This window comes from Candoia aspera, chromosome 1 (genome assembly GCF_035149785.1).
Source record: "Candoia aspera isolate rCanAsp1 chromosome 1, rCanAsp1.hap2, whole genome shotgun sequence".
NCBI classification, from domain to species: domain Eukaryota; kingdom Metazoa; phylum Chordata; class Lepidosauria; order Squamata; family Boidae; genus Candoia; species Candoia aspera.
Window position 1 is genome coordinate 166532157 of NC_086153.1, and position 23679 is coordinate 166555835.

General features: G+C 40.4%; 1 protein-coding gene across 3 annotated transcripts in view; it reads right to left on the reverse strand.

The window, feature by feature from the left end:
- Positions 1-5166: 5166 nt before the first annotated feature.
- Positions 5167-23679, reverse strand: part of COL6A2 (collagen type VI alpha 2 chain) — a 49590-nt gene continuing 31077 nt past the window's right edge. For 2 of the 3 annotated variants that reach the window (XM_063317828.1, XM_063317829.1), the window contains exons 23-28: positions 20979-21014; positions 19517-19562; positions 18407-18559; positions 17204-17656; positions 16279-16317; positions 5167-6381 (exon numbers count right to left, since the gene is read on the reverse strand). In XM_063317828.1, coding sequence (XP_063173898.1) covers positions 5774-6381; positions 16279-16317; positions 17204-17656; positions 18407-18559; positions 19517-19562; positions 20979-21014 — 1335 coding nt within the window. In that variant the 3' untranslated portion in view covers positions 5167-5773. Of the gene's footprint in view, positions 6382-7209; positions 13236-16278; positions 16318-17203; positions 17657-18406; positions 18560-19516; positions 19563-20978; positions 21015-23679 lie in introns of those variants that run through there. The other variant, XM_063317831.1, reaches the window with a different exon arrangement.

Below are 23679 nucleotides of genomic sequence, written 5' to 3' on the forward strand. Positions count from 1 at the left end.
TGCTCTCTGATTGGCAGGAAAATTTGTAAGTGTTTAGGATGAGCTATATAACTGAAAATTCAGTAATTAAAAAGGCAAGCCATAAAGACGTGCTACAGTGAAGTCTTGAATTTAGGTAAGCTTCAGCTTCATGAACAACATTGTGCTTATGGGAGACAGAGGTAAGCCGAAGCAGGGAATTGGGGCAAAAACATTATACTAAATGACTGAATATATCTGTATTTGTTTGACTGTAATAGAAAATATGACTTTACAGGCTAAGTAAACCGCAGGATGAAGGTTCCTTGTGCAACATTCTTCCATCTCCTCCTCCTTCCAGATGATTCTTCCATCTGGCCTGTGGGACAGATATAGCCAATTTTGCTGGCTTTCAATACCCCCTTACTTAGAAGAAACCTAATAGCAATAGCGATCTTTCTTATCCAGCTCATGATGGATGATATGGAGATACTCCTGGTGTGGTCTACAAATATTGTCAAAGAAAGAACTCTTAAAGACATAGATGTGGATTCAAGTGACGGCTTAGTTCTTCTGAGCACTGATAATTTCTGGGACATACTGTATATTGCAACTCACTTATGTGAAACTATGCACTTGCCAAAGAAAGCCTGACTCTCATCCCTGAAGGGGAATTGATGAACATAATGTTGGGGGGGTCCATGTCCTGCTGTTCTTTTGGATTCAGAACAGCTGCAGATGAGTGAGGGGGCTCCCTGGTGGACGATAAAGAGTTTATAACGTATTGCTTCTATGAAAGAAGCAAAACAACAACAACAAAAAACAAAAAACAGGACCATACTTTTCCTAATTCTGTCTAGTGTTGTTCTTTGGGCTGGTTTATATATGACATTTACTGTAGCCCACGTGGTATGTGAATAATGGAACATGTGAGCCTAGTCAGGAGAGTTTAGCTATAGTTGTTTTAATAATTAAGGAAGGTCTGCAAGTCTGAAATAGAAATTTTAATGAGAACCTCTCATCATTTTGAATGCATACTTTTAAATTCCAAACTCTACAGCCAAATAAAGTAATATTTTATTGTTAAAAAGCATTATATTTAATTATTATTCTTTTGTTCAAAAGAATTCTGGCTCACTGAAACTCAATATAACATGCTGTTAGGTTAGGTAGCTAACAATAATAACAAGTAAAATCTTTATAAGAATTATACCTACAGTGTCTTGCCAATTCCTCCCCCATCCTCCTCCTCCTCCTCCTCGTTGTTGTTGCTGTTGTTAACACGTATATGCCACCCAACTCCCAGCAACTCTGTGTGGTTAACAAATTCTTAAAAACAATTAAAAACAAGGAAACAACAAAACAAAGAATAAAGATGGCAGAAATGACAAAAGTGGATGGGAACAAATTACTCCCCGCCCCCACCAAAGGCTTGGGCAAAGAGCTAGGTCTTCAAGGATCTTCAAAACACGGGCAAGGTGGGGGCCATCCAGATCTTGGGGGGGAACTTCATTCCAGAGGGCAGGTGCTTCCGGGCTCTCAATAGATGGCATTGTTTAACTGAAGGAATCCAGAGGGTGACAACCCTGCCAGTTCAGATCGGCCAGGCAGATCCCATGGGAGACAGGTGGCCCCTCAAATAACCAGGCTCTAGGCCATTTAGATGTGAGCCGACTTGAATCAGTGAAACTTGATATCGTGTAGAATTAACCATCTCCTTTGCCTTTAATTCCGCATATACATTGACTGAAAGCTGTACCAAAGTCTCCTATAAGAGTTATGCATAAATGCAATCTGGATGAATGAAACACATGCACAAACACTCCCCTCACACGTGAGGTCTGTGCACTTGGTTGAAGTGGTGAGAGCAAAGACAAGAGGCATCATAGGCAGTTATTTTAAGCCTGGGAGTTCTGCAGGAAGAGGAGGCATTTGGGACGCTGTGGGGAATGTGGCGTGACACGTCTCACTAGCAGTATCACTTTATTGCAGGTTGAGCCTTTTTCTTCTCTGCTGACATGTGGAATCCAAATGCAGGTAATACTTTGAAAGCTCTTGCTCCAGGGAAAAGAAAATCATGTTTAAATCAATTTGTACATTTAGCAAAAAACCCCCCACCAAACCCTCAAAGTCTGCATGAAACCTGATCTGCAATTTTGTGTGCATTTCTTCCAACAGGTATATTTTTGTATGCCCTTTTCATGGTGTGCAGTTTTTGCTAGTGATTTTTCTTTCCTATATTCCAGTATTTCCGCCCAGAGTCCCCTTTTTGGGAGAGATGGGTGGTGATAGAAATTTGAAAAATAAACAAACAAACAAACAAATAAATAAATTTCTTGAAGTGTGGTTCTAGGACCCCTGGGGGTCCCGCAAGACCTCTAAGGGGTCCTCAAAATCAAAATTATTTGTCAGCCTATGTTGAAAAATAATAACTATTAAAAATTTCATCAATCTTGAGAAGCAACAGTGGCAGCGAATGCATCAAATTTCGTTTTTAATCGGTAAATATCAATAAATATAATCCATTAAAAAAAAAGCTCTTTTGGGGTCCTCCATAATTTTTAAAAGTGGGAAGGGGTCCTGAGGGAAAAAAAAAGTTTAAGGAACAATATTACTTTCCATCGTATTCTCCATTTTTAGGCATGCTTCTCCCAAGGCCAGTTCTTTGTACACTTTGGAGGTTGTGAATTTCACTCCAAATTTTAAAATATGGGAATTCATGCAAATTTACGTATTTATTTGTACATTCATGAACTCACACATCATTTTGAGCAGAAGGAGGGGTTCCCTGTTCCTATTCCCAGTTTCTGTGCCCTTGTTTGTAGGTGAAAGCTTGTCTTTTAAACTTGTCCTCTATATTTTGTCTCTTGCATGTACTGTACTTTAGTTTTATTAGTCAAGTATTATGTGGTTTTATAAAACCTGACATTCTTCAAGTTCTTCATAAGATAGTTGTCCAGGGAAATAATTTTTATTTCTGCACCTAGGAACTGTAGTTGGTTAAAGGCCTTATTTTCACAGATCCTTTAGGGAGTACTAAAAATAGAGACATTCTGAAGGGTGGGTCAAGGTTTCCTGGCTGAAGAAGTAATCTTCCATAGCTAATGTATTTAAACTGGATGAAACCCCTTTTAGGTCAATAGCTAAACAAGGGCTTAGTATCTATATGTTTATATTGCTGGCAGGAATGCCAGGTGGGATGCCACCATCACAGACTTTTCCTCCTGCTCCTGGACCACAAATGGGACCATGTCCTGGACCAGGAATGCAACCGTGCCCAGGTCCTGGTTACCCTGCCCAGCCTCCTCCTCTATGTGGATTTCCCGGGCCAGTGGGGGGCCCTCTCCACAGACCACATCATCATGGAAATCATCATGGATCTCATCCACCATCTGGTCTACCTAGAATGCTCCCCGAAGGGCCTGGATGGTATCCTCCTGCACCACCACCTGGTTGCCATCTTCCTGGGAGTCATCATGAACATCACAAAAAGCATAAGCATCATAAGCACGGCCATGCCCATCATGGCCACAAGGTGAGGAATTTGGCTATTCTCTTTATGAATCAAGCAGCAGGAAGAAATAGCTTCAACAGCCCTAGATTTACATGTTGCAGGGCTGACATGGGTCTGGGTGCTTCAGGGAAGAATGTACCTTTCTGCATGTATTACAGTATTGTGTACAACGTTCACAGTGGAAACATAGGAAGAAACTAGTAGAAATGAAACAGTTAACGATACAGAAGTTAAATAAAGGAGGAAAAATAGATGTGAAACATCAACATTTGTAATAAGCTTTTGTACAAATTAACATTTGTAATCATTTTTCTTTCAGCATTGTGGTAATTCCAGCAGTGGCTCAGATTCAGACTGAAGACCTTTCTCCCCAGCGTGAATACAGTTCTTCAGGCACTCCCCACATCAGACGCAGTGGCAAAGCACTTCCATATTTTTCCCATAATACCAATGGAAGATGTTCATATGGTATCCAGGAGCTGAGTTTTGCTTGAGGGAGGCCTTATACAAGAGCAAAGACTAGTATAGCACCTTGTGTCAATTTAAAAAAATCTTTGTATTTAATAGGAAATTATGAATTAGGACTTACATTGCATGAACTTTTGCTTTGTATTTTTGTTTGATTATTAATTTTGGAGGTTTCTTGCTAAATCTCAAGACAAACACATATGCTAAAAGAGCTCTGTTGATTCCTTCATCCCAAATAAATTCAAAATGAATGACACTATTATTCAGATATTGTGAAAAAAGAGTTTATTTATCAGGAGTGCAATTTTGGCTCAAGTAAGGATGTTATTCCAGCAACAGTATATCAAAAATACATTGACATTGGGTGTTCATTGCTCATCATTGCTTTGTGCAGGGGCAGTTGGATAGTTCACACTATATTTCAGAGAATGGATAATCTGTGATTCATGAAAGAACCTTAGCAATTAGAAATAGGATGGAAGACATATTTTCACTAGAAGGTTGGAAGTATAAGAAAGGCACTGTGGTGTAGAATAAGAAAAATGAAAGGAAAAAACTACTTGGAGCTAGGAGTGTGCAAATCAGTAGAATATTATCCATGTTAATAGGGCAGAATTCTGAATTACAAACATATATTTGCAAAACCATATTTTTGGTTTCATATGTTCATAATGCATGGAATCTTTATATCCATCTTCTTTTTAAAAATGTAGTCATGCTTTTTACATTCTTTTGCATTTAAATTTGCAGGCTTTTAAAAATTGGTTTGTATGCAATTTCCCTGATTGGGGAAAGCAATTAATTTGATGGAATTGTTTATTCTGCTGCAAAGCCTAATAGGAGCAGAATTGCTCAAATACACTCCCAAGAGACTCTTTTACATCTCTATGTGTACAGTAGTACACTTTAAATTGGGATTCAGTTCAACAGTGCTTATCATCATTATTGTGGAAAAAAGAGTCTGCCAAGGCAAGCAGGGAATTTTCAGATTTATGCATATAACAGTGAAAGCTCATGGCACTTGGCTTCAATTAAATATAGCAGGAAGTCCAGAAGGTAATCCAGCAGAATCTCTTTCACATTATAACGACGTTCGTTTTCAGTGAAAGACTTCTTCCCTGGGAGCCGAACAATGCAGGTACAGGAGGACTGAATGCTATATCTTGCCAGTATAAAACAAAACTCCTTTTCCTAGATCTTTCTAAGATGAAGTAGTGATAGATACCTTTGTTGAAGTCCATTTATTACATACACCACGATACATGGGAAACCATCCAATGTTACAACCCTGAAGCAAGTACATGAAAAGCAAGCAAGGAAGTCTAGGTATTTACTAATGGAGTAGACCAAGTGCAAGACTCAGTACTGGTAAAAATATTTCCTGTTACTGTTTCACTTGCGAAATATCTCCTTGAAAAGGGAGAAACTGTTAGCATCACAATCAAGGCAAAATGGAATTACCCCTGTCTACTAGTAAATGGATGAGTGGGAAATAAACGGGTTAAGTTGGATCCTTGGGGCAGCTGGAGATGGTTCTTTATGCTTTATGTTGAATGCACTGTTCCTCTATTCAGCACCAAAAGGATTACAATATAAACATTTTAAACAATGTTTTAAAGCATGACAAATGATACTGTGTTGTTCTGTATCCTCCTAAGATCTTGCTTTTAATAGCACCATAAACATTATTTGAAATGAGCCTACCAATTTGGAATATAAAAATAAATTCCATTGAAAATTTGTGCCAGCTACCCTCTGGCAGCATACTTTTGCTAAAAAAAAAAACCCATGTAACAATATAGGAGCATAAAAGCTTCGGTGTCTTCCTCACAACTAACAGATCCACCTAATGAATCTATCAAAGAAGCCAGGCTGGGAGAGACTTAGGTAGTCCTTCTCCTGGAATATGGCTGGCCGGTCTCCTAGACTGATCTTCAGCAGGACATCCATGTCCACATCACTGCCTAGGGCCACTACTGTGGACATAACGTTCTGCTTCTTCATGGAATCAATTGCCTCATCCAAGTTTTTGTTGCTTGTAATACCATCTGTGATGAAAACAAATGACAGCTCTGCATTACGCCGAGCTGCCTTCTCCCTGTCTTGTGTGTTGATGACAAGGTTGTTGACAGCATAGAAGATGGCAGACCCAATGTTGGAAGAGGAGTCCAAATATTGGACCTTAGCTAAACGATCTGCAATATCAGTAAGATTGTATGTCAGTGGGAAAACTATCACATGTTCATCCTCATTTCCATATTGTAGCAGGGCAATGCGTGCATTCATGTCGTCTTTGTCACTTCTGGCCAGTGTGAGATGCTCAGCCACTTCTTCTATAAAACCTTGGGCCCTGCGAAAGTTCTGGCTGCCAATTCTTTCAGAACCATCCAGGAGGAATACAATGTCAACTGGACGCTGTGTGCACTGGGCAACAGAAAGCTCTATGAGTAGGGGAAGAAAAAAAAACAGACAATCAGGACTCATGCTGTGTGGAGTGGAAATAAAATCTCACATATGCAACCAAAAAAGAAATGTACAAATAGAAAAAAAAGATGATGTATATCTAAAAAATGGAATTTTTTTGGGCTGGCAAACCATGTTCCCCAAGCCCCTTAGTTTTGACTGCTTTTCACGGAAGAACATTTTTGACCAACAAGTTTGTGCTAAGAGTTGGTATTATTATGGCATGGAATATATAGAACAATTCAAGTGGTAAAAATACTTAATTTTGATTAATTTTGTGGGGTACATTTAGTTTAAAAAGCATTTAAAATAGAGGAGGCAGGAACACATACACAAATGCCACCATAGCCATTACCTTCTTCACCAAACAAGGTGAGCTCCCCTGGGTTTAAAGACTACAACATAGGGAGGAGGCATTTGTTTAATTGGGTGGTGACTATATTTTCCAAATGTTTCTTTGGTGCAAAGAATTTGGGAAACTTTGCTTCAGGACCTAAAATGAGAAAGGGATGTCCTGGGAGAGGACTACAGGTAGTCCTTGTTTAGCAATTATTTGCAGTTACGATGGTGATAAATAAATAACTTTATGACCAATCCTTGCATTTATGACTTTCACAGGTCTGTAAAGTGAAGGAAAGCTGAAGGAAGATCGTAAGCACAGTCATGGTTTCACTTAGTGAGTGCTTTGCTTAATGACGGAGTTGCTGGTCCCAACTGTGGTTACTAAACGAGGACTACTGTATTTAGAACAAGACTTAGTCCTAACTAGATTTTTGTTTGAAAAGCTTTATTAGAGCTGCAATAAATGTTAGCCAAGATTTGCACTGTTTATTGAGATGCCATCTTTTTTTCTCTCTCTTTCACCTATGAAAGCACATTACACATATTGCTGTTGACATGATTAGCAAAAATGACAACAAAAACAAAAAACGTATTCATAAAACATTTTATGAAGAACAAAGCTTTTACTGGCTGAATAAATTAATTGCAAACTTTCACCCCAAATAAAAGCATTTTTGTACACTAATGTCTCCTTGGGAAGAGCACTGTAAAAGGTCTCCAAATCTTTCACTTGTTTTCTTTTCATCAAACTAAAACGGATTTACACAGGACGTAGGGAGCTTTGCTGAGGTTCCTTACCATTGCACATGAATTGTCAAACATAAATAACAAGAAATCGTTTCCATTTAATCTGCAACAAATTATTTCTAAGCTCATACAAGGAATTTGTGTGGGTGTGATTGAACCCTAAGTTAGTGGAAGGAAACACAACGAAACTGGCATAAAACGGATGCGTGCTGTACCCAGAGTGTGACAGACTTGGATGAGCAAAACAATACAAAACGGATTCAAAACTCTGGCATAGGTTTGAGTCGGAAACCAAATGTTGGGTTTTGTACTTAATGATACAGCCAGGCAAGTTCCAGAGCATCAGCATCAGTTTCTGAGTGCAATTTTCCTTGGACTGAGCCAGTTTATAAGGAGTGTGTCAACATTTAACCAATGATGCAAACGATGGACAAACATTATTTACAAATCAATCAGGTAATATATTTCCCTCTGTACTTTCCCCCCCCAGCTATTACTATTTCTGCGAACGCCAGGAAACACCATGAGTAGATCATAGTTTGTACCAACAAAATTTGTGCCAAAAGAGGTGTTTCTCTTGTTTCAATGCATTTTCCTGTTCAATTGCATAGATGACACTGTACCAAGTGTCTTTCTTTAAAGTCACTCTTGGCCTACCTACCCATCACCCACTGGCATATTGCACATATTGATTTGTAGCCCTTTTGTTGTGACCTGCTGGTTGAGCCAGGGACTCTTTGAAAAATGCAGGACCAGAGACAAAGAATAAAGGGGAAGACCTATGACACCCATATCTCCAGGGTTTCCCCCAAAATGAGTGTTAATTCAGATCTCTTTTTCCCTTTGTTTGGGTCCGCACACACTTTTAAAGTGCAGCCAGTGGCTTCTTAAAAGTTGCCGCCTGTTTTTCTAAAACAGAAGAGTTTGCAACTTTATCCTCTGCAGCATTTGTCCTTATTCCTATCAACTTATCAACTGCATAGCCTCTGCCCTGACAGAGGGCTAAATAAAGGAATACAGAGAAAAAGTACCATTTCTTTTCAAGTCACCTCTCTCCCAGCAAGCAAGGACTGGCAGGTCAAGCAGGCAATGAGAAATGCTATTAGCATAATATGAAATGTTAAAAGAGCAGGAGTAATTGGGAGAAAATAAGAAACTGAGCAAATAGAAAAACAGAGGAAAGATTGCACTAATGTAGATTTCTTTTTAGCTTCACCATCCTACAGTTCATGCCTTGAAACTAGAATCCAATCCATTCCAATTATTTTTTTTATGGCCTTTGACAACTGCAGACTATGAACTAGGTCATTATGTACCTTATACAATTGCTGAGAGTTGTAAGAGCATTCTGAACACAGGCTCTCCTGGAGTGAGAGAGAAAACACCAGAGCCAGAGGTTTAGCTTAACGTATCTCTGAGTTTTTTGGAAAAATGTACAATATATGGCAGGAGCCAGCAGCCATATGGACTGCCTCTAGCATGCTATTTGGCGGCCCTGTGTTTCTGGAATTTGTTATAAAACCAAATAATTTTCAGTGGCATTAGGTCTGGTGTGAAAATGCCAAATAAAAATGGTGCATGGTCTCTCTGAGGCCAAATATGCCCATTACCACTTTTTTCCCCCCCTCTCCCTGCCCAAACCCTCGGAAGCATGCAGCAATCATGCTGCTGGAATTGAGCAGCAAGATTGTCAGGTAAAAAATGGGCTTTTGCAGGGACACAATGCTTTAATTCCCACTTCATCCCTTCCAGAAGAACGGGCACTTACATTCTGCTTTATCCTGTGATGTGATTTCACTTCTGGAAACGCTTCTGTGTTTCCCCAGTGGATCTAGGGAGTGACCTGCAGTCCCTGGCTGGGCTGAAAATTATTGCACATCCCTCACTAAGGGACCATTTGCATGAAGAACATGTGAGGAGGAAACATCATAAAGGAATTCATGTATGAATTTAGAGCTTACTCACCCATTCAGGAATAAATGTTTGGAAAGGTCCAGGCTTTTGGCAACTTCTTTGCTACTGATTTCTTTGGATAAGAGCCTTGTGTAGACCTAACTGTAGCACGCCCACAGACTATTGAAGAAGGCACTCTCAACAGCCAGGTGCTCACCTAATGCTGCTTCAGGACACCATCTAGGCTGCCATTCTAGAGATCTGGCCATCTGATGTAGTGCAGAGTCAGCTGTTTGTGAGGACCAGGCCAACCTCACTAGGCCTTATACAACCTAAGCTCATCCTGGCTTTACCCACTCATCTCTTACTGTAACATGGATTGTATTAGCCAGCTTCCAGCCCTTGTAGTTGCTGTTTTTAAAACCTGACTTAGTCCAGACATACTACTACTTTTTTTTCTCCAATCGTGTCTGATTCTCAGAGACTGTCTGGACAAGTCCCTGCAGTTTTCTTGGCAAGGTTTTTCAGAAGTGGATTGCCTTTGCCTGCTTCTTAGGGCTGAGAGAGAATGACTGGCCCAAGGTCCCCCAGGTGGCTTCGTGCCTAAGGCGGGACTAGAACTCACAGCCTCCCAGTTTCTAGCCTGATGCCTTAACCACTACACCAAACTGGCTCTCGACTACTACTAGTCTTGCGGTAAACTGACTTGGAACTGGAAACTGATATGACTTCTGAAAGATCTTAACACTGCTATAGAATGTATTAACTCTGGGGCCCCAGTCTTATTTATTCTTAGCATGAACTTTGTAAGCATGCTTAGAATAAGTAAGTTAATATTTTGTTTGAACTTTGTGGTCCACTTTCAAGGCTATGTTTACAATAATGGGAATGGCACTCATATTTCTACCCTAAAAAAGTAAGATATGTATTTTTCCAGGTATCTTTGCATAATATTTTGCCTCATGACCAGTGATACCTATATGAACATCTCCACAAGGTGTTCATACATCCTTCCTTCTAGGAAGGGCAAGGTCTATCTCAAACATGGATCTAGATATGGATACCATCCATTACTTTCAAAGGGGTGCACCCTGCAATAGCCATTTGGTTGCAGCCTTATTCTTAATTCACCCCCACACCCACTAGCTTGGACAAGAGCTTGCATATCTAGATACTTGCTACCGTTAATTAAGGGATGTTCAGGATAATTTTTACACCCATGCAACTGACCAAGCTTTGGAAACCTTTTCAGGCCCCAAGCACTGTTCCACAGATTTTCACACCCTGAGTTGCCCCACAAATCCTGATTGCCAAAACACTGTAAAATTGGGCAATCTTACAAGATCTCTACATACATACATACATACATACAGTATATTCAAATGTATTTTTTCTTTAATCTTGAGGATTCAGTGTTTTAGAGCCTGACAGCATCCCTGGCCTCTGTGCATCCTGTGATGCTGGCCACTGAATTCCATTAGCCTTGCCAGATTATGCTGGTAACTCTAAACAACATTTCTGAAGCTACTGTTGAGACACAATTATTTATTGCTGCCGCTACAGGACTGGAGTTGTGAGGAAGACACCAGCACAGATCAGGCATGTTTGTCTCCTCACATCAGAATTTTAATTTGAATACTGTTTTCTCTTATGTACCTTATGATATGGCAACTTGTAGGATATACTGTCCCCCTTATCTTTATGAGTCTGCAGAATTCAGTATAATCTAGAGAATCTATAACATCTTCTTACGTATTAAAACTGCCTCTTGCAAGCCATCGTAGTGCATAGTCATGCAAGCATTTCTCCCAGGAGTGACAGGAGAATTCCCCTCCCACCTCCTAATTTTGGTGGTAAACGGGTTTGATCGTTCTAGTCTTTTGAGTGTAAAGATAAATTTCAGAAATCACGTATACAGAATTTCTGTTGGCATTACACACAAAACATGCAACGTTCATATGAATGTGCAGCTTGAAATAAGTTTTAAAAAATGAACATGCGTGGCACATTTTGTGTAAAATTTTTGCCTTTATGGAAAATTCTACATTTACCTCATACAGTTGGAAGAGTGGAAGAAAGACTTGCACTAAATTAGTTGTATGTTGTTAACACAGAAACATTAACAATTATGGTAAGATTTAGCTAGTATGGAATTTAGTAGTTGCAAAGTAAACTGACGTTGCTTGATGAAACCCAACAGATAATGGAAACCACTGTATGGGATGTGTGTTCCTTGGATTACCTACCAAAGCCCTTGAAAGAGACAGACAGAGAGAGACACACAGACATTTACAGACAATCAGTTGATGGAAGAATGAACGTAAGATATTCACCAGCTCTTAAAAAGTAGTTAGGGTTAGACATATGGTGGTCATGCCATGGCTTCAGTAGAGAAAGACAATCATTGAACACTTAGAAACATTCCATGTGGCAGCTTAACTGCAAACACCATGTACTTTCTTCACCTTATTCTATTCTATTTGGGAAGTCAAAGAGGAGAATGGTGTCACCCTTCTTAATTTGGATTCTTTAGAGCAAGGATGTTAAATGTCTTCCAGGGAGGGAGCCATCCTTGAGCTGCACTCCAAATATAGCAGGTTGTGCCAGGTCAAATACTAAATTGCTGTTCATTTCATATAACTTTAATTAAAATACAGGTAGTCCTTGCTTAATGATGGTAATTGGGACGGGCAATTCCATCATTAAGCAATGTGGTTATACAGCATGACACCACGTGACCGCACTGACTTACAACGGCAGTTGTGGCAGTCCCAGTTGCCACTGTTAGGTGAATCCTGTGCAGTCACAGCATCCTGTGGTCACATGATTGCCATCTGTGACCTCCTGCCAGCTTCCCCACTGACTCTGCTTGTGGGAAGCTGTCAGTGAAGGTCGCAAATGGCGATCACATGACTGCGGGATGCTGCAATGTCGTAATTGTGAGCCAGTTGCCAAGTGCCCAAATCTAGATCGCACAACTGTGGGGATGCTGCGATGGCTGCAACTATGAGGACCTGTTGTAAATCCCCCTTGTTCAGCACCATCATAACTTCAAACAGTCACTGAACAAGTGGTTGTTCAATGAGGACTACCTCTAAAAACAATTAACATCCTTACTCTCCAGCCATCTCTTTAATGTTTTCCCTCCTTCTGACGAGTTGGTAACAATCTCTTGGGGCCTAGAGCAAGGTTCTTGCAGGGGTGTGTTTGTACCATGACTGTAGGGTCTCTGCTTTAGAAGATATGCCAATAACTCAGCCCAGACAGGTTTTGAGGTAAGGAACTAAAGGACTGCAGCTCTCCTGCTTTCTGTGTGTTCTTGCTGGGAGACGCAGTGGCCACAAATATTTCTTGGCCAGGGCACTGGTTGCTAAGCAAAGCTGCATGTAAGCCTTAGCCGCACCTGAGCAGACTTTTGAGAACATTCCTATCCTAGAAGCTTCTTTGTTATAATGTGGAATTAATGAAAAGTCCAGGAATAATTCTTCAGCTAAAAGGGGTGTCCTTTTAAATATCTTTATGTTCTGTAGGCTGAACCACAGATTTCTTTTTCTCTTAGAGGCAGAATCATCATTTCAGCAAAGTCCTATTACAGTCTCTGGATCCCCCACAATCTCTTTGTGCACCATTTTAAAAGTATCAATGAACAAGTCCATCCACTCCTGCCGCTCATGTCCAGTGGCAAACTTGGCTTTTTCGGCGGTATAGGCCAAGGTGGCCACCAGCTGGGTATACATGCTGGGGTCCTGGATCTCCCTCGTGGAGTTCAGGAACTGGGCGATCTTAGGTTTGGTGCTGGGCAAAGTTATCTCGACCTCCACAGGGCGGAAAGTAACTGGGTACCTCCCATCTGCAAGTGAGTGTCAAAAGAATATTTTCAGGGCTGTGCTCTGATTTCAGATCCTGCTGGTTTTCTACATTGATGCTGGTGCTGAATTGCTGGCCAGTGAATTTAAATATGGAAGTCCCTGGATAATACCTTCCCTGGAGGTCCCTCTGTTATAGTCTTGTCAGGGCCAGGAAAAGGCCCTTTTACATCTTTCAAAACTTCATAATGTTTGTTCTGCTGTTGACTTTTATGTGATCTTATGTGCAGCATTTATTATTACTGTCAGTTTTGCCTGCTGTTGCTGTTGCTTTGTTACATTGTCCTTCCTTCCTTCCTTCCGTCCTTGTATGCTACCAAGATACTGCAGTTACTGGGCCATTTAGAAGTCAACAAGCAAAAATAACATTTTAAAAGCATTACTGTGGCTGAAATTGGTACTATGTGTTAAACATGAACACTACATACAGATACTAGCCAGAAATCCAAAAAGGTAGTTGTGTTAGTCTGTTACAGCACACACAGTGAAGAATGTTGTGGTTCCTTGAAGATTTAAGAAAGGGTTGATAGATTTTGTGGACCACAGTAAAATGGACTCTAGTCCACAAGCACCCAGGTAAGCAACATGGTGCCTCTTGGTGCCAGGCTGCCTGCAACACCATTTAAGGTGCCAGTAGACCCTCAACTTATAGCAAGTGCCAGAAAGTCTAGGCCTGGTTCAGTTTGGTTTGATTTCTACCATAGATGTGTCAATATTGATTGCCTTAATTGTTGCATCTTCTTAGTTACTGTATACTATAGAGTGTCTGCATGATTGTGTCAGGTATAAATATGGTAAGTGAACAAGGCTGAAAATGTGGTTATTTTTAGGAAAAAAAGAAATCTCGCCCAATACAAAGCCCAACTGGCAACACAGCACCTTTTTCTCAGTATCAACTGAAGAGCATTAATTCACTTAACATCCTTCTCTCTCCTTTTAATTTAGGCAAGGTCTTAATCAGGCTAATGTATTTGTCCTGTGCCCAGGCTGTTTTCTACTAAGCCTGTACTTGTTTTGACTGCAGGGTGCTGAATCCAGATGGGGAGGTCAGCACCATATCCTTCCCCACCAATGCCCCATCAGTCTTTTCTAGTCAACTTAGAGGCCTTGCAAAGAGATGGAAATCTGCACATTTACAGTATATCCATCAAAAGACCATTTTATAAATGGAGGAATAATATCTAAGAAAAAGGTGAGTCAGAGATCCAATACTTAGGAATAAACTGACTACAATATGGACAAGTTCTATTGTTCCTTTAAATGAAGACATGAAGGAAATAGTCTTGTGCCGTCTTACAGTCTTTGAAATAATTATTCTTGAAGTAAAGGAAAATAGCAAAGGGGCAATATCAAGGATTTATGGTGTATTATTAAAGGTTTCTGCAATGCAAACTGGAAGGATTAGGCCAAGTTCACTGAATTAAGACAATAATGATACCATATCCCATTTTTAAAACAAAAAATTCAAGGACTGAAACCAGGGATTGTTGAAGAGGTATAACAAAATTGGAACATACTGGCACTTTTGGTGGCATTACCCAAGAATCCAAGAGCTTTGGAAATTTATTTTAGGGAGATACACAAGATCTGTACACCATCTGTTCTAGCAATACCAGAATTAGGTATTTTATCATTGTCTGGAGGAGAACAAGGTCATGGTCAGATTTATGCTGGTGGCAGTAAGAATACCCTGACTGGAAGGACAGTAGGAGACGTGTATTCCAGCTTCAAACCTTTGCTACTCCAAACTATTAAAATACTTTTAATGGAGAAGCTTATGGTCATAGTACATAAACTGCAGGATAGGAAGTATAATAACCTTTAAACTAATTTTTTAAAAAAACATTCAGTTTGCTAAACACTGAGAAGCAATTCAAAGACATTTGTTCTGAACAGTGATATGCATTTTGTGAGTGAAGCTGAAAGATCATTTTGAAGTGAATATTTAAAGAGGGGGTTGCAAATCAGCCCAGTATTAATATACTTTTTACTTAATTATTTGAAGTCCTGATTATGTTTATTCTAATCTGTTGTTAGCTGTGTAGTTTTAATGTATATATTAATGAATAAGAAACTATTTAACCAAACTTAAAAAAGAACCAAATCACAAACAGCATTTCCTTTCTGTAGTACAATAAATAAGTACAGAAGCCTAGAGAACATGACAATGTTTTTCAATGAAATCAATGGGGAAGTTGCTATCTTTTAGTTTTCATCTATTGATTTCAGGGAAGCTATGGAATTTCTAAATATTTGGAGGCTTGTACCTCATTTATGTTGTTGTCTAGGAAAAGGATGACATTGTAGTAGAGACTCCTGCACTCCAGAAGTGCAAGGGAGAACTCAGTCAAGGTGACATGTTGATGTAAACTGGATTAGCTAATGGTGTAGTAAGACACAAAAGGATGAGATGTTTCATGTTGTACCAATAAGAGAGGAATGAAGAACATGGTGTAAAAGTGACTGAGGAAATTTCTGAAATATCAGATAATTTGCCCTAAACTTGAGAGCCAGAACTACTTTACATGCATTGATCCAGAGTTCAATTTCTGCATTATGACTTACTGATTAGAACTGGCAGCATCAGGATCTAACCAGTTTCAAATGCACCATAGCCTAAACCAATGTTTGATCAATGTTGTGTTTTTTCTGTATCTGTAGAAACATGGCAAATTTCCCAAATGCTTCTATCAAGACCCTTACTTTCTGATGGTTAGTCTCTGGCCTAAAGATTAGGTTGTTATTCTCAAAAGGGACAGGTTAGAAGAAGTTTCTATGCCTTGAGAAATTACTGTTTCAGAAAAGACTTGGAATATTTACAACATTTCAATAAAGCAGAACAGCTGTAATACAAAAATGTACCTACCTGTGTAAAAAAAACTTTAGGAGGGAATATCATTTAGAAATAATGTAAGGATTATGAGCTAAAACATCCATTCTTTGTTTAAGTCAGAATTCTTTTACATCCTATAATAAATTGGGGTGGAAGGGGAAAGAGGATCATAGTTCAAATTATTTTTGTTTTACCTGTTTGGCAGGGCAGTTCAGGGCAGACAATCTGAGGATCTGAAAAAAGAATAAAAAATACTTGATGGAAATCACTCAGATCACATTAAGCTTGCAGTACTATGCTATGTTTAAATTTAAATTTAATTTTAAAAATTAGGCAGGATATTGAAGAAATTAAGTTTTAAACTGTAAAGAATGAAGTGCAACAGAGAGAGGCTAGTTAATCCTTTCTCCTGGGCCAATTATGATCCACACTGATTTTCCATGCAGGGACAATGACATGTTGGCCTAGGAACTTTTCTCTGGCATGAAAGTAAAGCAAAGCTGCTAACAAAAGGGTTAAGAGAGTATTTGCTCCATCATTACCAACAAATCAATTAAATCCCATTTTGATTTAGGATGATGGCCTTAATCAAGAGTCAGAGTGTGGAACTGGCATTCAGACTCATTCTAGTATTGGCAACCACTACGCTGGTCAGTCTTTGAGATCTGTCCTTAAGCCTCTTCTAGTGGGTACAAAATATGGCGAGGCTATGCTTTGAGCTATAGAGGCCTCCCTGATTAAACTGCATGGGCAAACACTATTTTCTTCATAGCAAATTACAAATGCAGTAGGGTATGATGTGGAACTAGACTGTGAATTTTTTATCTTACTGAAATGATGCAGTTTTCTCCCAATCCATGTTGCACATAGCCTATTTTTTAAAAAATATCAGTCAGTACTGTGATTGTCTAATACCTTCAAAAAGAAGGACTCGCTACTGGATCAGGACATTCCATAGTGCCCATTCCTTCCAACTCTGCATAGCACTAGACCTTGACAGTTGCTACTTTTTAAAATGGAGAGGCCATGAACATAACACTTAACCCCCAAGGCATGAAAACTCTGACATGTCATATAACTTTTTTACAGTTAGCCTTAGAAAAGGTTGCGCTGACAGACCTGGGCAGAGTTCAAACTCTATCTTTTCAAGGAACTCTTCAGCCACCAAATCAGAGAACATGTTCATTCTTTGGACTCTCTCTTCATTGTTACAAGCAATTGCTTTCAGAGACTCTGATTCTTCATCTACATGGAACATGTCTCCAATCCCAATGGCATTGACAACTACATTTCCATCACAGAGGGCTTGTAAGTTGGAGTCTTTATCTCGTGGGTCATGACGTCCATCAGTCACCACCACAGCAAACACCCGGGCCTTTTCTCTCCGGCTTTCCTTGATGAGAGTTTCGTAGGCAAACTGAAGTGCAGAGGGAGTCCATGTGCCCCCTGCAATCCACTCCAGCTTCTTCACTGCCTCTTTGAAACTGGAGAGTGAGTCAATGCGCTTATCATTGAGCTGGATGGCTTCAAAGGTTCCTTTATGACTGTACTGGACCACTCCAACACGGGCACCTGCCAGTAAAATCAATTCAGTTACATTTCCCAGATTTTGACGTTTCATTTCCCCTTCATCATACTGATCTGTAACTCCCAGCCTGCTGGAAGGCAGATTCACGTATGTACTGGGTCAGTGATTTCAAATCATTTTCAGAGACCAGTAATACAGTTAGTGTAAGAAAAGTGCTCAGAAAAAGTACAGATATTCAAGAAATGTGGGTATAAATCTCTTCAAGCCATATCATTTCAGACCGTTAGTCTTGATTCCTGAGTCAAATAACAATTGACACAGACATAAAGTCACATCCCAAGTGGCGGCTACAAAGCATCAGCTGCCATTGACTACTGCCCTCTGGAACAGACCCAGCAGAACACCTTGGGATCTCCTTTGCATTGACGGATGACACCACTGGAGTCTCTAATTACTCCTTTCCCTTAACAGAAGCACGAATGAAGTAGAAAACCAACTACTCCAAGGAAGCTTCCAATGCACACAGAAGTTGATGAGAAAGAGCTGTAGGTAAGTTAGAGAAAGCTGGGTCCAAATGGAGATTTTCTAATATATCTTTTTAAAAAATTAGACCAACGTGGAACACTGATGGGTCAAGATAGCAACTATTTGCAGTGGTGACATGGATCAGATATTGCTTCCTAGGGTAGCAATCAATTAATGGCTGAAAAAAATGTATGTCATCATATAAATATCAAAGATATTATAGCTAGGGAGAATATTCAGCTGTAAAAAAAAATCATCAGTCAACTGACCTGTCTCAGATTTGGGATCTTTGGCAATGGAGCCTAGCCTGCTCACCACATTGATGACAAAATTCTTCTCCAGGGAGAAATTGGTATAGCCAATACTCTCTGAACTGTCTATGACGAAGACAATGTCCAGTGGACCACACCGCTTCTCACAGTCTATGGAAAAGAGAGACAGAATAGCCAGAAGCCTTGCCATGAAACTAGTCCAGAACCACAACAACCATGCACTGCAAAGAACTGAGAAGTATTTTTAAATTATGGAGCCTCCTGAAGCCTATTTGAACACTGCATATGTGAGCAAAGCAGGAGCTAACATTTTGAATGGTTTCACACATTATGCTAAACTAGCTTTCCCCAACCTGGAGTTCTCTAAATATGTTGGACTATTACCCCCATTATCCCCAGCCAACATGGCCAGTAACGATGATGGGAGGTAGTGATGTGAGTATCTAGAAGGCACCAGAGTGGGGAAAGTCAAGCAATACCACCGAGTGCCCAGGCAACACTACGCTTCCAAGCTGTCTCTTCCTACATTGTCAGAAGCTTGGCATTTGGAAGCTGAAGCTTCTGGTTTGTCTGAAGTATGGCTGGCCAAGTGCTGTTTACCATTAATTAAGCAGCTTGGCCAGCTGCTGTTAACTCAGAGTTAATTGTAATGATGTCAGTCCAGACCTCAGGAAAAAAATGAGTAAAGCTTAACTCTGGTTTTACTTCCAAATGTGTCCCTCCGAAGCTAAGTGAGAGGGAAATGGTGAGCTGGCAAGAGTCCACTGGAGTTGGGCAGCCAATAATTTTAAACAAACAAACAAACTTCTTCTTCTGGGTTATTTCCCACAGTGGACACCCATCCATGTTACGCTGTGACTATTTCTACCTATTTGCAATGCAGTAAAAACAAATTTACGTTTTAGAGTCATCTGCAGTTTGGCAAATCCTTTTGCTGAAAGGACTACTAGTTGGTCCTACCATAAACTGCCCAGGACTAGCCTAGCCACCAAATAACTGAAGAACACCATGACACAATGGCAGCTTTTTCCTATGGCAAAAATTTCCCCATCTCAGAGAACCCTTCTGCTCTAAATGAAGATCATGCAAAGAAGACTCTGAACAAACCACAGCAGCCGCAGGTCTCTCTGATGTAGGTCATCACATCGCAGTCCTACCAACAACAACAGCAACCACTATTATGTATGCCAGAGATACACCAACATCAGTAGATTATTATAAATATTATGCAGTGATGTGTCTTGTAATATGGCATTATTGTAATACCACAAACTCCAAATATCCGCCTATCCTCCACAAAATGTGATCAGAGGGTGTGTACATGAAGATATAGAAGAACATGAAAAAAAAATCTGCTTCTGATTATAATCTCTATTATGCCAGGTAGTGTGAAGCAGCATTTGCTATACCTTTTCATAGTTCACAGCAAATTACGAATGATATCAGAATTTTATCGAATTTTAAAATTTATCGAATTTTATCACTGGGCTGTGATAAAAGTGTGGGGGCCTGGACAGGGAACAACAGGCTTCGTCTGAATCCTGGTAAGACGGAGTGGCTGTGGGTTAATGGCTCTTCTGTAACCAGGACATTGTCATCTTTGGTTCTGGATGAGGTTGTACTGCCCCAGACAGACCCGGTGCGTAACCTGGGGGTCCTCCTGGACTCACGACTCCTGCTCAAAGAGCAGGTGGCAGTCGTGGTCAGGGGGGCCTTTACTCAACTTTGTGTTGTGCGTCAGTTACGCCCTTTCCTGGATCCTGGATCAAGAGGCCCTTCGAACAGTCACTCACGCCCTGGTCATCTCCCATATAGACTACCATAATGCACTCTACATGGGGCACCCTTGAAGAAAATCTGGAAGCTACAGCTGGTCCAGAATGCAGCCATGTGGGCAATTTTAAGTGCCCCGAGATCGGCACATGTAACACCTTTGCTATGCCAGCTGCACTGGCTCCCAGTTTGCTTCTGGGTCCAATTCAAGGTGTTGGGTTATCACCTTTAAAGCCCTACATGGCATGGGGTCAGGTTATCCAAGGAACTGTCTCATCCCCATCACATCGACCCGTCCCACCCAGTAACGCAAAGAGGGCATGTTACAGACCCCATCTGTAAAAGAATTCCATCTAGCGGGGTCCAGGAAATGGGCCTTCTCTGTGGTAGCTCCCACCCTTTGGAACATTCTTCCCCCAGAGGTGAGACAAGCCCCCTCTCTCCTGGACTTCCATAAAGAACTAAAAACCTGGTTCTGTCACCATGCCTGGAGCAGGAAGGGGAACAATCACTCGTGGGGACGGCTAGCTCCTTAGAATGGCCTTTACACTCACGGACTGAGATACAATCTTTAGCCATCTGGATTTTATCACATTTTATATTTTTTATTGTCTATTTATATTTATTGTATTTATAATGATACCGAATTTTAACTCTGTTTTTGTTGTAAACCACCCAGAGTCCCTCCTTTGTGGGGGAGATGGGTGGTGATAAAATTCGATAAATAATAATAATAAATAATAAAGGCAGCAAAGCTACCCAAGTGAATCTGTAGTGAGAAATTCTCTTGACTTACAGTTAGGCCAGGATCTCCAGGAGGACCAGGATCACCCTAGAAAAGAAGACGAATGAGGCATTCACAAAATGGAAACCCGTCTTTTTGAGATTTCAGTATGTAAGAAAAATAATATGTTCACTTGCAATATATTTTCAACATTCACCAACTTTTGGAAATATAAGTGTTGCAGAAATGCAACGGAAGAAAGAGGAAAGTGTCTTGCAGCTCACTTCATCAGATGCATGACTAAGGTGGGATTTAAACACATTGGGATGGTGGTAGGAGGGGAAAGGCAGAGGGGGGTCCTTGGGAGACAGATTACCAGCACCTATCAATTAGCAATTGTAATGTATTAAAAACCAATTGAGTTTGTTAAAACCTTCTGGGATAGTCCAAAACACACATACACATATATGCAAACTTGGCTCTCTCCCATTCAATTGTGTTGGCAAAACTTCCTTCTTCCAAAACTGCTACTTTGGGATCTGTGATGGAATTCCCGGGAGTTTGAGTCTTGATGTCAAACCTGTATCCATTAATTACTTTGTGCAAAGTAATGTTGGTACTCCTTTTGGCCCACTGAGGCTGCCAGAATCAGCTGTCTGGGGAGGAAGAGAAGTGGTGCAGGGGGCATAGGGAATGGCCTTAAAGGACGGGAGGCAGAGCCACTACCAAGGCAATGGACAGATAAGAGCAGCCTGAGCCCAGGCCAAGAAAATAACCTGAGAAAATGTCTCAGATAAGCCCCTCCCTAGTTCACACAAAGATAAAGCGAGGGAGGAGGGAAGTGCATTCAGACATCCAAGTTTCTGTTGCTACAGCTGTTCCAATAAAAGTAGTTTTAGACCTATATGGCTTTGGTTTCTTGGTCTGGTCTGCCTTGTACGGCTGACAACTGGCTACGAGCAAAATTCCACTGCTATGATTGCCTCTTGAAGTAACTACTTATTCTAAGTTCATCAGCACTTTTTATTATGATTTTTCAGTTCTTTTAAAATGCTTTCATTCATTAATGTAAGTTGCCTGGAAGCCTTGGAAGCTAATATACAGAGTAAAAATGCTCAAAATGGATTCCGAACACATCTGTGTTTATTATCTATTTCAGCCTTTAGCCTGAAAGGTTCCCAGAATAATTTACACACCACAAGTAGTCTTTGCTGGGACTACCTGGGACCAGCAACTCGTTGTTAAGTGAAGTGGTCATTGAGTAAAACTGTGACTATGCTTTTTCCTTCAGCTTTTCGTTGCTTTACAGAACTGTGAAGGTCGTAAATGCAAGGACTGGTTGCAAAGTTACTTCTTCATCACCATCGTAACTGCAAACAGTTGCTAAATGATGCAGTTGCTAAATGAGGACTACCAAACCGACAATCCTGCACCCCTTCCCTGGCTCCCATTTTGAAAAGATACAGCACTGAAGGAGAAGGGAATAGCAAGGGCAAAAAAAGGAGAGAGAACAGAGCTATCAGTTCTTAATGTTGCATCTACTTCTGTTCCCTTTTAATTCTTCCTGTCCATAAAGGCGGGGAGTGGAGGACCCACTTAAATGTGACAAGTAGAAATGGGGAACGATGGTGAGAATTCTTCTGAAAGTCAACAAAGAGGGAAAAAGAAGTCATTGTGTCTGGGAGGCGGCCAGGGGGTTCTCCTTTCCCCCCACTTACCTTTAAATAAGTTCCTGTGCACTTACTCTCTCAAAACAGCACTATGTGTTGCAGATTATTTCGTCAAATGTTCAAATGGCCAAATTATGGCAAGATGCCCATGCAACGTGCATACCAAGTGAACATTTCTGAAGGAAGAAACTGGAAGATGGAAAGAAGCCCAGTCCTGGTGGGTGGATGGCCAGGGTGGCTAATGACTGTTCTTAAATGAAAAACAGACTGATCTCACTGGCCATGATTTCCCCTTGCTCGGTAAGTTTGTACTCCATGCCTCTTTGGCGGGGAATAAAAAATTCCAGAAAAACGCAAGGAAAAAATTACTTCGTTAGGTGACATGAGTGGATAAGTAGAATCCAGGCAGGAGAGCACAGAAAATGTGTCATGGCCATTCAGAGACTTAAGAATGATTGTGAGTGGCAGTGACAGTTTGCTGATTAATTGCTTAGGAAAAGATTTGTTCTGAATATATGGTTTAAGCATAAATCTATTCCTGTGTGTATGTGGCAAAAAAATAGATCTAAAAGTCTCATTGATTTGATTATCTATCATAAAAGACTGAGAGAATTAGTGAAAGATATAAGAGTGATTAGATGGTTCTGATTGTGAGACTAAATGTGTTTTGGTAGAGTCGAAAGTGGTTCTTGGGAAAAAAATGGACATGAGGAAAATAGAAAGAAGTGAAAGAAACTAGAGTGAAGGTAGAACTGGAAGATTAGCAGGTACAGAAGAACCCTGTATGAAGGGGTATAAGAAAAATGAATAGAAAGGAAGAATGGAAGAATGGAAGAATGAACAGACAATGGATGTAAGGAAAATATACAGATTGGAACAGAATGAAAGAATTATGTCAAAGAGTGCTTTTAATGCAGCCATTGTGTTCAAAGGACTAGGAAAGGGCCCACAGGACTTGCTCTCCTGGAAATCCCCCTACTTTTCCTTCTCCCTTTAAATGTAGTGCTCCTGAAGCAAGCATTAACTTAAAGGGAAAAGGACCACCCGCCCCCAAACCCAGCCTGCTTTTTTTCAGTCTACTGGAACCAATTGCTATGCTGAAA